Source organism: Coregonus clupeaformis, chromosome 30 (assembly GCF_020615455.1).
Source record: "Coregonus clupeaformis isolate EN_2021a chromosome 30, ASM2061545v1, whole genome shotgun sequence".
NCBI lineage: Eukaryota > Metazoa > Chordata > Actinopteri > Salmoniformes > Salmonidae > Coregonus > Coregonus clupeaformis.
Genome location: NC_059221.1, coordinates 20,079,947 through 20,092,770, shown reverse-complemented (window position 1 = coordinate 20,092,770; position 12,824 = coordinate 20,079,947). Strand labels below are relative to the sequence as shown.

The 12,824-nt window shown below is 46.0% G+C and overlaps 1 protein-coding gene across 1 annotated transcript in view; it reads right to left on the bottom strand.

Moving 5' to 3' along the window:
• Positions 1 to 65: 65 nt before the first annotated feature.
• LOC121545687 (protein SOGA1-like) overlaps positions 66 to 12,824 on the bottom strand; it is a 28,109-nt gene continuing 15,350 nt past the window's right edge. Inside the window, exons 3-9 of the mRNA XM_041856439.2 lie at positions 7,780 to 7,938; positions 5,657 to 5,722; positions 4,352 to 5,554; positions 4,078 to 4,218; positions 2,777 to 2,863; positions 622 to 1,893; positions 66 to 406 (exon numbers count right to left, since the gene is read on the bottom strand). Of these exons, the coding sequence (XP_041712373.1) occupies positions 236 to 406; positions 622 to 1,893; positions 2,777 to 2,863; positions 4,078 to 4,218; positions 4,352 to 5,554; positions 5,657 to 5,722; positions 7,780 to 7,938 (3,099 nt within the window). The 3' untranslated portion in view covers positions 66 to 235. The remainder of the gene's footprint in view (positions 407 to 621; positions 1,894 to 2,776; positions 2,864 to 4,077; positions 4,219 to 4,351; positions 5,555 to 5,656; positions 5,723 to 7,779; positions 7,939 to 12,824) is intronic.

Genomic DNA, 12,824 nt, shown 5'->3' with positions numbered 1-12,824 from the left:
TTGCCATGGGCTGAACTGAAAGAGAGAAAAAAGCAATTATAGCACAGATAATAGGCATGTATGTATCTCAAATAACTGTACCCCCTATCATAATGGGTTCTAGAGTACTTCCATTATATCCCTTCATCCTGACGGCTGAATGCAGAATTCCAGAACACAGGCCTTGGATTCTCCATGTCCCTCGTAATCTTTGTCAGCTGTCCAGTTGTGTCAATGTGTTACTGCCTCCACCCCCTCACTCACAGTTGGAGTTGGGCTCTCCTGACCCACCACCGTTTACAGCTGAGGAGTATCTATGTCGCTGTAGCTTGGTCGGGGTCAAGGCATTTCGTTGGGTGGAGGAGCGAGATGATCGGGCAAAGCAGAAGGACAAGGACTTGGAACTGCTACAGTCATAGTTCCTATCCTGAGAGAGGGAAAGAGGGAAAGAGGGAGGGAGAGAATGAATGAAAGAAAAACTGTTATAGCATGTTAATCTATTGAGTATATTTTATGATTTATGCCTATTCCTTTCTCAAAACCATGTGGAATAACATACATTAGCCACTAAATTGAATATGAGTGAAGTACAGTATGTATTCAGTGTGTGGATCCTGTGTTGGGTAGGCCTTCTGTACTTACATCCAGTGTCACGTTACTCTCCAGGCTCAGTTCTCTTCTGACAGCCTGGTTCTGACTGGGGCATATATGGCCCCTGCATGCTTCCTCTCTCTGCTTCATGAACCTCTGGTTCACAATCCTGGTGACACTGTCGTTCCTGTGTACTGGTGCAGCAGGGGGACGAGAGGGCCCTCGCTCCAGGGTTTTATGAGTTGGACTGCATTTCCCCTTCTGGCCCCCGCCTGATGCTGGTGCTGGGGCTGGCTTGTCTGCCCGACCACTCATTTTGCGTAGGAACTCAGTGACTAGGCCGTACCGGTTGGCCCCAGCAGGTTTGCTGGTGGGTTTAGTGTTGTTTCCACCACTGCTCAACTCACTGTTTATTGTACTATGGTGGATAAGCCCTGGACCGGCTCTGGGATTGGTGGAGCGGGCCCATGTTGACCCAGCTGGACCACGATGGGACAGGCCCCATAAAACACGCTCGCTGCCAGGGGTGGAGGAGTTGGGGGTTGTGGTGTTGGACGTGGTGGTGGTGAAACCAGTTGTGGAGGAAGGGAAAGAGGAGGAGGAGGTGATGGAAGATGGAGATGAAGCAGAGGCAGAGTGTCTACGATACAGTTTAGGGGAGGTGGAGCCCGACTTGGGCCTTTCTGTCCTACCTGGAAGCCTCTCCAGGGAAGTAGAGATTTGTTGAGCACGGGCAGAAAGCCGTGAAGGGGAGGCTCTCACTGAACCGATACTGTAGGGCCCATCCGTCTGTAGACCCACACTCACCATCTGTGGGTGCATCTGGGTCTGAGTCCCTGAGGTGGCGACATCCACCGTCCACCCCCCACTCATGTTCACCCTCCCCTTCCTCCTCTCTGGCGAACTGGAGTGAACTGCCTGTCGTAAGCTAGCTGTCATCTCCTTCATGTCGTCGCTCAAGTTAGCGGAGAGCCTCAGACATAGGGGAGTGAGAGAGCTACGGGACGTACTAAGACCGGTGGAGATTACACTGGTAGTACCATTTCTATCAGTGTTGGTGCTGTGCCTAAGATGAGCCAGATGGACTCTCCTTGCAGACACGGGACTGAAGTAGATGCGGAGGACGGTTTTCTCTGGGGCAGTGTGGCTCCTTTCCAGGGACAACTGGTCCAAGTGTAGATTACGGAAGCTAGGAGGCATGATGGGATGGTCCCAGGTCTTAAACGGGTCCCCTCTGTCCAACTGAGCAGCCTCATGGCTGAGATAGCACCAGTTCTTCTTGGACCCAAATGTAGAGCTTTCTGGTCTGATCTTATTTCCTGTCTGTGAAGAAATAAGAGTCTGCAGATTATGGTGGAAAGAGCAGAGAAACACATGGAAAACAGCCATGTAAAAAAATGTCTGCTCTTCCTAATTCACAGACTCACTGGGCTTTGTCTTGTGTTTCTGTCTTTCTCCTGGCAACAACTAAAATATTTACAATTGTTTTTATTTGATTTAAATTGCTATTGTGTTTGCCAGGAAAATAATATTCTATACATTAAAATGTAATCATGGAGACCACAAACCTGTTTTAAGTTATCATTTAACATGTGGTGGGAGAAACCACTTCCCCGTTTAGCATTTTGAGCATTTAAAGTGACGAATAGACGTACATAGGATAAACAGAATGTGAGTGTTTTACACTTGAAATGTAGCCTACTATTGTTTTTGGACAACTATCCTCAGACCACAAAGTCGGGAAGTAGAGTGAGTCACATGAGTTCAGGGCACTTTCTTTTCTACCCACACTTCATTCCAAGTTTCTCTCCCACACTCTGCTTTTTATCACCCTCTTTCTCCCTTTCACCCTCTTTCTCCTTTTCTTTCACCTTTTCCCTTTCTTACTCACACATTTTCCCTCTCTGTCTCTGTCTGAGTCTTGTAATGTAGTCGATGCACATGCCGGTCCAGCAGTCCTGCTTTTGGCAGTAGCCCCCACGAGCTTAGCCTAAATACTGTGGCACAATTGATCTTATGATGGGTGTACTGAGTGCAGGCAGGCCAGGGGGAATCCCTGCCAGATAGAAGCCATCAGCTGGGCTTACTGCTGAATCACATCCCATCACATGCTCCCAAACACAACACAGGACAGATGGAAATGGGCGCCTGGCGGCTGGAGGAAACAGAAAAAAGGGGGAAGAGAGAAAATAAAATACTTCCTTACCTCAGTCATCTCACTCTGTGTGTCCATAGGGTGACTTGGCTGGACTGAATAGCCCTGTGCCCTAGTCTTACCAGTGCTGCACTCCATCTGAGATATTACAAGAAATAGTAAGGTATTACAGTCTTTGGTGATTTCTCAGAATCAGGATATCTGTCTGATACACTCCTTGCCTTAGAACATAACAGTGGTGTATCCCTCATTGTAAGGGACAATGTACTTAAAGGGCCATTCCACCACTTTTCAACATCTCCAGCATGATACCAGTGTCTACATATGTGAAAACGGCGGGTTTCTATGTTTTGTAGTAAAAAAGCCATATCTCAGACTGGCCAATAAAAATAAAAGTTTAAGATGAGCAGTCTGAGATCTGGCTTTTTATTTGCAACTCTGCCTAGAAGGTCAGCATCCTGATGTCGCCTCTTCACTGTTGACGTTGAGACTGGTGTTTTGCGGGTACTATTTAATGAAGCTGCCAGTTGAGGACCTGTGAGGCGTCTGTTTCTCAAACTAGACACACTAATGTATTTGTCCTCTTGTTCAGTTGTGCACCGGGGCCTCACACTCCTCTTTCTATTCTGGTTAGAGCCAGTTTGCGCTGCTCTGTGAAGGGAGTAGTACACAGCATTGTACGAGATCTTCAGTTTCTTGGCAATTTCTCGCATGGAATAGCCTTTATTTCTCAGAACAAGAATAGACTGACGAGTTTCAGAAGAAAGTTATTTATTTCTGGCCATTTTGAGCCTGTAATCGAACCCACAATTGCTGATGCTCCAGATACTCAACTAATCTCAAGAAGGCCAGTTTTATTGCTTCTTTAATCAGCACAACAGTTTTCAGCTGTGCTAACATAATTGCAAAAGGGTTTTCTAATGATCAATTAGCCTTTAAAAATGATAATCTTGGATTAGCAAACACAACGTACCATTGGAACACAGGACTGATGGTTGCTGATAATGGACCTCTGTACGCCTATGTAGATATTCCATAAAAAATCAGCCGTTTCCAGCTACAATAGCAATTTACAACATTAACAATGTCTACACTGTATTTCTGATCAATTTGATGTTATTTTAATGGACAAAATAAATGATTTTCTTTGGAAAACAAGGTCATTTCTAAGTGACCCCAAACATTTGAACGGTAGTGTATGTAGACACTGGTATGGTGCTGGAGATCATGAATATGAGGTTGAAAAGTGGTGGAATTGCCCTTTAAGTACTATATCACAGTCATATCAACTTATTTAATTGGACAGTCACTTCATAGGCTGAGCCCACAGCGGGACAGTGGCATTAGCTTACCTTGGAGATTAAACCGTTCCAGTCTGATGCCCATGTGGCCTTGGAATCCTGTCCTGCCATGCTGTCCTCTGAGTCCTGCAGCTCTGTACCCAAATACTGCAACAACCCGTGTAGCATAGACATAGTCGTAGGATCTCTGCTCTGTAAAAACCAACAGTAAAACATACTTTTAATCTTGGCTTTCATGGTTACTTGCAGAAAGAAATTGATTTATGAAAATGTCAGTTACAGTATGTTGCAATTCATGTTCCCCTACATTCCCCTCCTCTCATACCTCCTTGTCCTCCAGGCCAGATCCCTTCCTCAGACAGTGCTGATGGAGGACCCAGAGCATCTTTAAGGTCAGCTGCATTATGGGGTCCATGCAGCTGTCGAGGTGGTCTGACTGTGTTGCCCGTTTCACTTTCTCCTTCAGTACTACTGTGCGCAGTCCTTCACCAGTTTCCTGCTTGGCTAAGACCTCTGTGTTGTTCTTTGTGTCCTGATCAGCCAGGGAGGGGATGACGGTGGGATCCCCATCCCCTTCAACCCTCAACTGTCCTCCTGGTGTCACCAGGCTCTCCACCCTCACAATTAAGGCCAACAGCATGGCCTGCAGAAGCTCCAGAGCCTCATACAGGTGGCCTTGCATGAGTGGATCCAGAGCCAGAGGCTGGGCTTTACCCTGAGGGTAAGACTTTGCCCGGGTAAGGTGGGGAGATAAGGGGGGGTAGCTGTGGCCATTTTTGGCTGGTGAGGCAAGAAGCTGGATAGCTGAAGTCACAAGGCAGGCATGATCTCGCAAGGCAAGGAGGGCCTCATGATCTTTCGCATTCAAGGCATTGGCAACACTGCCTCTGCATGTATCACTGTGCTGGTTGTCCAGGGGCTCCCGTTCCCCACCTGCAGGCCCCTCTCGAGGGCTCTGATTGAGGGGACCCAACCTCTCCATCTGGGATTGGTCTCTATGCTGTATTTCCATTACTTCCACCTGAGAACACTTAATCACGCATCTCCTCTGTCTCTCCCTCGCCTCTTCCTCAAACTGCATGTACTCCATTGTCAAACCCCTTTCACCTCCCTCTGCATCCCTAACATGGGCTGGTGGTAAATCCCCATGTTCCCTGGCCTTCTCCTGCGGTGACTCCTCTTCCTCCTCTCCTCCTCCTCTACCACTATCCCTCATGTCGCTCATCTCCGCCCGGAGACCACGGTTCTCCACCTCCAGCTCTACAATACGGCGGCTCAAGAGCGTTGCTTCCTCCTCCACCAGCCGCAGGTGAACCTTGACCTCTGCCTCCCTGGTGTGTGGGGAATTAGCAGTGCCACCCTCAGAGGAGTGGGCAGCAGCGTCTACATCTCCGTAGGCCGAGCGGTACTTTGCCAGCTCCTCACGCATGCCCTCACTCTCCGACACCATCTTGGTCAGCTTCTTGCACATGAGAGCTGATTCCTCCTTTGCGAAGTGGAGCTGGCACTTTAGATCAGCACTGTCATCCTGAGGAATCAAATCACACAGATATAAAGAATCCTAACTTGTGATATGCAGTCATAAGCTATTTAAGATGTTAATAACATGATAATAACATTAAACTTTTACCTGAGGAGACAGCTTCTTCTCAGTCTTGCAGGTTTGTGATCTAGCATTTCTCCTCTTCAAAGAACTCTGTGGAGTATAACAAATGTCAAAGAATGCTGAAGATTCAACAGTACTATTCACAGCACCGTTACCACCCCATGAAAACATGACAGAGGAGAGGATATATTTGTCAAATGTCATCCAAGAATGAACCCCTCTTTCTTTCAGCTCTCCTCGCCTGTCTCCTTCCTGTCTGTCACTCCTGTGTCTTTGACATTAATATAGACATTCTTACAGGAAATCAGTGTTTTCTCACAGCATTTGCAGTGTCTAAGAAACACAAACCAAGAGAGTCAAAGTATATATGTACACAAATGAATTAGCTCCATTACAAACTCACTATTTTTCTCTCTCTTAGAAAGTTCCATTAGAGTGCAGCACTTCATGTATGAGTTGGTATGTTTGCAGTGCTGACTATGAGAGGAATGTAGGCTGGTGTCACCATGTCAGTCTCTGTCTGCAGCTTTATCTGGTGGCAGGCAGGGGTCAAAGAGGTTAAAAGGACTAAAAATAATCATCTTACTGAGGCGTTGCAGTGGGAATTACGAATAAATAACCACATTAATATAACCCTATCTGTTGGTCTGTTAATGAACTAACCCAGAGGCAGTGAATGGCATTGAAAAAACTATAATCGCCAGTAGAACTGCATGATTCTGCATTTCACATATAAATATTATGTGAGTAATACTACCCTTCAGGACTCAGTTCCATAAGCAAGGCAGCAAACCACACAGACAAGTTGCAGTAACAGTAGTTCTTCCATGTTGACTAGCTTCCCTGGTACTAGTCTGCCCAGATTAGGTCATCTAAGTGGATTTCCTAGTCAGGATCAGAGGGAGTAGCAGCTGAGCTGACGCCAAAGCACTGAATCCTGGATTAAACTAAAGCACGTGTAGCTGGACTGCACTGCACTATAATAAAAGACCTGGGCTCCTCCATGGCCGCCAGTTGATGACATTCAGTGATAATATGCCAGCATGCCAGTACCTAAACCACTGTCTTTTTGATGCCGTAATACATCCTCCTTACCCAGATTTACCCATGCTTAATAGAACCAGAGGAGAGAGAGAGAGGAGACAGAGAGAGCTATTGATCTATTTTGGTCCGTCTTTCTCTCTCTCTCTCTGTAATCCCTGGTGCAACCTGGTCTCAGAGAATTTCATATTATTCTGTACGTAAATCCGGGACACTCCGTTTAGTATGATGTTACATTTTGTATGGTATGTATTCATTTGTGGATGTCCATCACCCATTTCGTATGATATGTTATGAATTACAATTCGTATTATGTTACCAATTCTAGTTACGTGGCTAACGTTAGCTAGCTCGCTATCGTTAGTTAGGCTAGGGGTTAGGGTTAAGTTTAGGAGTTAGGGGGAAGGGTTAGCTAAAAGGGTTAGGTGGAGGGTTAGCTAAAAGGGTTAAGGTTAGGAGAAGGATTAGCTAACATGATAAGTAGTTGCAAAGTAGCTAGTTGAAAAGTTACTGATTAGCTAAAATGCTAAAGTTGTCCGTGATGAGATTCGAACTCGCAACCTTTGGGTTGCTAGACTTTTGAATTATACGCCCACATACCCTACTTTTGTTTTTTCCTTAAGTAACCATCTGTCTTATGTAATCATACCAAACGTAACATATCATACTAAATGGAGTGTCTCAGATTTGCGTACAGAATAATATGAAATGCTCTGAGACCAGGTTGCCTGGTGAGAAGAATGTCAGCTGTGCCCCCCATGTTCAGCCTCCTACATGCCACACCCGTCTCCCACGCCCACCACCCAGCAGTCAGCTGCTAGCAATGCCCGCAGTCTTCAGCCCAGCAAAGCCCTAGGATCCAGTCAGGGTCATGTGTCACCTCACCTCAGAGTGACAGCAGGATAGATGGGGGAGTACCTAACTGGGTGGAATGGGGCAGCTGTAGTGTATATACTAGTATATGAAGGAATAGGACTGTGAACCAGAGCGGTGTGGGTTAGTGGTGGGGTAATGTTTAAAAGGATACCACTGAGCGCAGTGGGTTAAACTAATACAGTAGGTGGTGGATAGTAGTAGTTGATGGTGGTGTGTAAAAGTAGTAGTACCTCTCTGGCTTTCTCCATCTCGGCCTGCAGAACTTGCTTCGCCACCTCCAGCTCCTGCTGCATCTCCCGCAGTGCCTCATTCTCCCACTCTAGCCGAGAGTTCTTCTCCTGCACTGATTCCAACTCATTGTGCAGGCGGAGGGATACACTCTTTGCTACCTGTAAACAGAAAAACCTGATAAAGCACTGACTGACAATAATTGTCCTCACTATAACTGCCTTCATTAGCGGTCGTTATTGTCATAGTAGTGCATTCATTTGGTTTATTTTTTATTGGAAATCAAAAGGTCCTTTCTCAGATATCAGCTTTCAGAACAACAACCTGTTATTGATGTTGTCATTGATGTAATAAGGTGAATGAAATATCCCTGGAGGGGCAACCTGTGATCACACAAAGAAACGCATAAATGGCCCTCCCTTTGGCAAATCTGAGAGTAACTCTATCCTCCTGATTCCTGTTTACAAGCAAAAACTTAAACAGAAAGTACCAGTGATGCGCTCAATACGGAAGTGGTCTGATGAAGCAGATGCTAAACTACAGGACTGTTTTGCTAGTGCAGACTGGAATATGTTCAGGGATTCAGCCGATAACATTGAGGAGTTTACCACATCAGTCACCGGCTTAATTAATAAGTGCATCGACGACGTCGTCCCCACAGTGACCGTGCGAAGCCATGGATTACAGGCAACATCTGCACTGAGCTAAAGGCTAGAGCTGCTGCTTTCAAGGAGCGGGACACTAATCTGGATGCTTATAAGAAATCCCACTACGACCTCCGACGAGCCATCAAATAGGCAAAGATTAAATACAGGACTAAGATCGAATCCTACCATGCCGGCTCTGACGCTCGTCGGATGTGGCAGGGCTTGCAAACTATAACAGGTTACAAATGGAAACCCAGCCACGAGCTGCCGAGTGACGCAAGCCTACCAGACGAGCTAAATGCCTTCTATGCTCGCTTCGAGGCAAGCAAAACTGAACCATGAATGAGCTCACCAGCTGTTACGGACAACTGTGGGATTTCGCTCTCCGTAGCCGATGTGAGTAAAACCTTTCAACAGGTTAACATTCACAAGGCCGCGAGGCCAGACAAATTACCAGGATGTGTAATCAGAGCATGCGCTGGCAAGTGTCTTCACTGACATCTTCAACCTCTCCCTGACCCAGTCGGTAATATCTACATGTTTCAAGCAGACCACCATAGTCCCCGTGCCCAAGAACGCCAAGGTAACCTGTCTAAATCACTATCGCCCCGTAGAAACTCACATCTGTTTGCCTGGCTATCCAAACTTCTTGCTCTTGTCAAACGCTATGCCATGCCCACAGATGTTAGTTTCTTCTCAGCAATGAGTCTGGATCTGAATACCTCCCTGACTATTTCTAAAATGGAAATCCATTCTAGACTGTCTAATTGGTCCCAGAAACCGATGGGTTGGGCCAAAGCCAGAACACACGTGGGTAAAGCTGTGTTTTGAGAATTTGTCATCTGATTGGTTAGAAATGATCCAATTGCTGATTAATATGTTTTGTACAACACCCCTCATTTTGACTTCACCACAAATAACTTCAATTATCAGTCTCAGTGAAGTATGTAGCGAACGATAGAGCAGCGGAAGAATTCAGTTTGAGTCGTCAGGCAATACATCTGTAGCCATGAAATACTTTGAAAGGCTGGTCATGGGCCATGGCTCACATCAACACCATCATCCCAGACACCTTGGACCCACTCCAATTTGCATACCGGCCCAACAGATCCATAGATGACACAATCTCTATTGCACTCAACACTGCCCTCTCCCACCTGGAAAGGAAGAACACCTACACTACATGACCAAAAGTCTAGTTGAACATCTCATTCCAAAATTATGGGCATTAATACGGAGTTGGTCCCCCCTTTGCTGCTATAACAGCCTCCACTCTTCTGGGAAGGCTTTCCACTAGATGTTGGAACATTGCTGCAGGGACTTGCTTCCATTCAGCCACAAGAGCATTAGCGAGGTCAGGCACTGATGTTGGGCGATTAGGCCTGGCTCGCGGTCTGCATTCCAATTAATCCCAAAGGTGTTCGATGGGGTTGAGGTCAGGGCTCTGTGCAGGCCAGTCAATTTGTTCCACACCGATCTCGACAAACCATTTCTGTATGGACTTCGCTTTGTGCACGGTGGCATTGTCATGCTGAAACAGGAAAGGGCCTTCCCCAAACTGTTGCCACAAAGTTGGAAGCATAGAATCGTCTAGAATGTCATTGTATGCTGTAGCGTTAAGATTTCCCATTCACTGGAACTAAGGGGCCTAGCCCGAAAAACAGCCCCAGAATATTATTCCTCCTCCTCCACCAAACTTTACAGTTGGCACTATGCATTGGGGCAGGTAGCGTTCTCCTGGCATCCGCCAAACCCAGATTCCTCCGTCGGACTGCCAGAATTCCAGAGAACGCATTTCCACTGCTCCAGAGTCCAATGGCGGCGAGCTTCACACCACTCCAGCTGACGCTTGGCATTGCGCATGGTGAACTTAGGCTTGTGTGCGGCTGCTTGGCCATGGAAACCCATTTCATGAAGCTCCCAACGAACAATTCTTGTGCTGACATTGCTTCCAGAGGCAGTTTGGAACCCAATAGTGAATGTTGCAACTGAGGACAGACGATTTTGATATACTATGCACTTGGCAGTCCCGTTCTGTGAGCTTGTGTGGCCTACCACTTCGCGGTTGAGCCGTTGTTGCTCATAGATGTTTCCACTTCACAATAACAGCACTTACAGTTGACCGGGGCAGCTCTAGCAGGGCAGAAATTTGACGACCTGACTTATTGGAAAGGTGGCATCCTATGCCACGTAGAAATTCACTGAGCTCTTCAGTAAGGCCATTCTACTGCCAATGTTTGTCTATGGCGATTGCATGGCTGTGTGCTCAATTTTATACACCTGTCAGCAACGGGTGTGGCTGAAATAGCAGAATCTACTAATTTGAAGGGGTGTCCACATACTTTTGTATATACAGTGCATTCGGAAAGTATTCAGACCCCTTTACTTTTTCCACATTTTGTTACGTTAAAGCCTTATTCTAAAATTGATTAAATTATTTTTCCCCCTCATCAATCTACACACAATAACCCATAATGACATAGAAACAATTGTTTTTAGACATATTTGCAAATGTATAAAAAAAGAACAATGTAAATATCACATTTACATAAGTATTCAGACCCTTTACTCAGTACTTTGTTGAAGCAACTTTGACTGTGTGATTACAGCCTCGAGTCTTCTTGGGTATGCAAGCTTGGCACACCTGTATTTTGGGAGTTTCTCGCATTCTTCTCTGCAGATCCTCTCAAGCTCTGTCAGGTTTGATGGGGAGTGTCGCTGCACAGCTATTTTCAGGTCTCTCCAGAGATGTTCGATCGGGTTAAAGTCCGGGCTCTGGCTGGGCCACTCAAGGACATTCAGAGACTTGTCCCAAAGCCACTCCTGCATTGTCTTGGCTGTGTGCTTAGGGTCGTTGTCCTGTTGGAAGGTGTTCCTTCGCCCCAGTCTGAGGTCCTGAGCGATCTGGAGCAGGTTTTCATCAAGGATCTCTCTGTACTTTGCCCCGTTCATCTTTCCCTCAATCCTGACTATAGTCTCCCAGTCCCTGCTGCTGAAAAACATCCCCACAGCATGATGCTGCCACCACCATGCTTCACCTTAGGGATTGTGCCAGGTTTCCTCCAGACGTGACGCTTGGCATTCAGACCAAAGAGTTCAATCTTGGTTCCATCAGACCAGAGAACCTTGTTTCTCATGGTCTGAGAGTCCTTTAGGTGCCTTTTGGCAAACTCCAAGCGGGCTGTCATGTTCCTTTTACTGAGGAGTGGCTTCCGTCTGGCCACTCTACCATAAAGGCCTGATTGGTGGAGTGCTGCAGAGATGGTTGTCCTTCTGGAAGGTTCTCCCATCTCAACAGAGGAACTCTGGAGCTCTGTCAGAGTGACCATCGGGTTCTTAGTCACCTCCCTGACCAAGGCCCTTCTCCCCTGAATGCTCCGTTTGGGGCCGTGCGGCCAGCTCTAGGAAGAGTCTTGGTCGTTCCAAACTTCTTCCATTTAAGAATAATGGAGGCCACTATGTTCTTGGGGACCTTCAATGCTGCAGACATTTTTTGGTACCCTTCCCCAGATCTGTGCCTCGATACAATCCTGTCTCTGAGCTCTACGGACAATTCCTTCGACCTCATGGCTTGGTTTTTGCTCTGACATGCACTGTCAACTGTGGGACCTTATATAGACAGGTGTGTGCCTTTCCAAATCATGTCCAATCAATTGAATCTACCACAGGTGGACTCCAATCAAGTGTAGAAACATCTCAAGGATGATAAATGGAAACAGGATGCTCAATTTCGAGTTTCATAGCAAAGGGTCTGAATACTTAAGTAAATACGGTATTTCTGTTTTTTTCTTTTTAATACATTTACCAACATTTCTAAAAATCTGTTTTCACTTTGTCATTATGGGGTATTGTGTGTACATTTTTGAGCTATTATTTTTCTTTAATCCATTTTAGAATAAGGCTGTTACATAACAGAATGTGGAAAAAGTGAAGGGGTCTGAATACTTAACGAATGCACTGTATATTTCTTAATTATTTTAGATTTGTGTGTATTGTTAGATATTACTGCACTGTTGGAGCTAGGAACACCAGCATTTCGCTACACCCGCAATAACATCTGCTAAATATGTGTATGCGACCAATAACATTTTATTGTATTGGGATTTTGACGATAAAGGCGTATCAGTAAAAAATACATTAGATGCTATTTCCACTTGGAACCGGTAGGTTCGATAGACCTTATTTATGGTTTCAACGCGTGTAAAGGTGGTGGAATTATTAGGGAATTAAGTAAAGGTCAGAATACGGCATATCTGTAGACACACCTCCGCCACACCTTCATTTATTCGATCACCCAAAACGAATAGCGGGTGAAAAGCATGCTCGTGGATACCATTTGTATGTCTCTGTGTCCAGTATGAAGGAAGTTAGAGGTAGTTTTGTGAGGCAATGCTATCAGT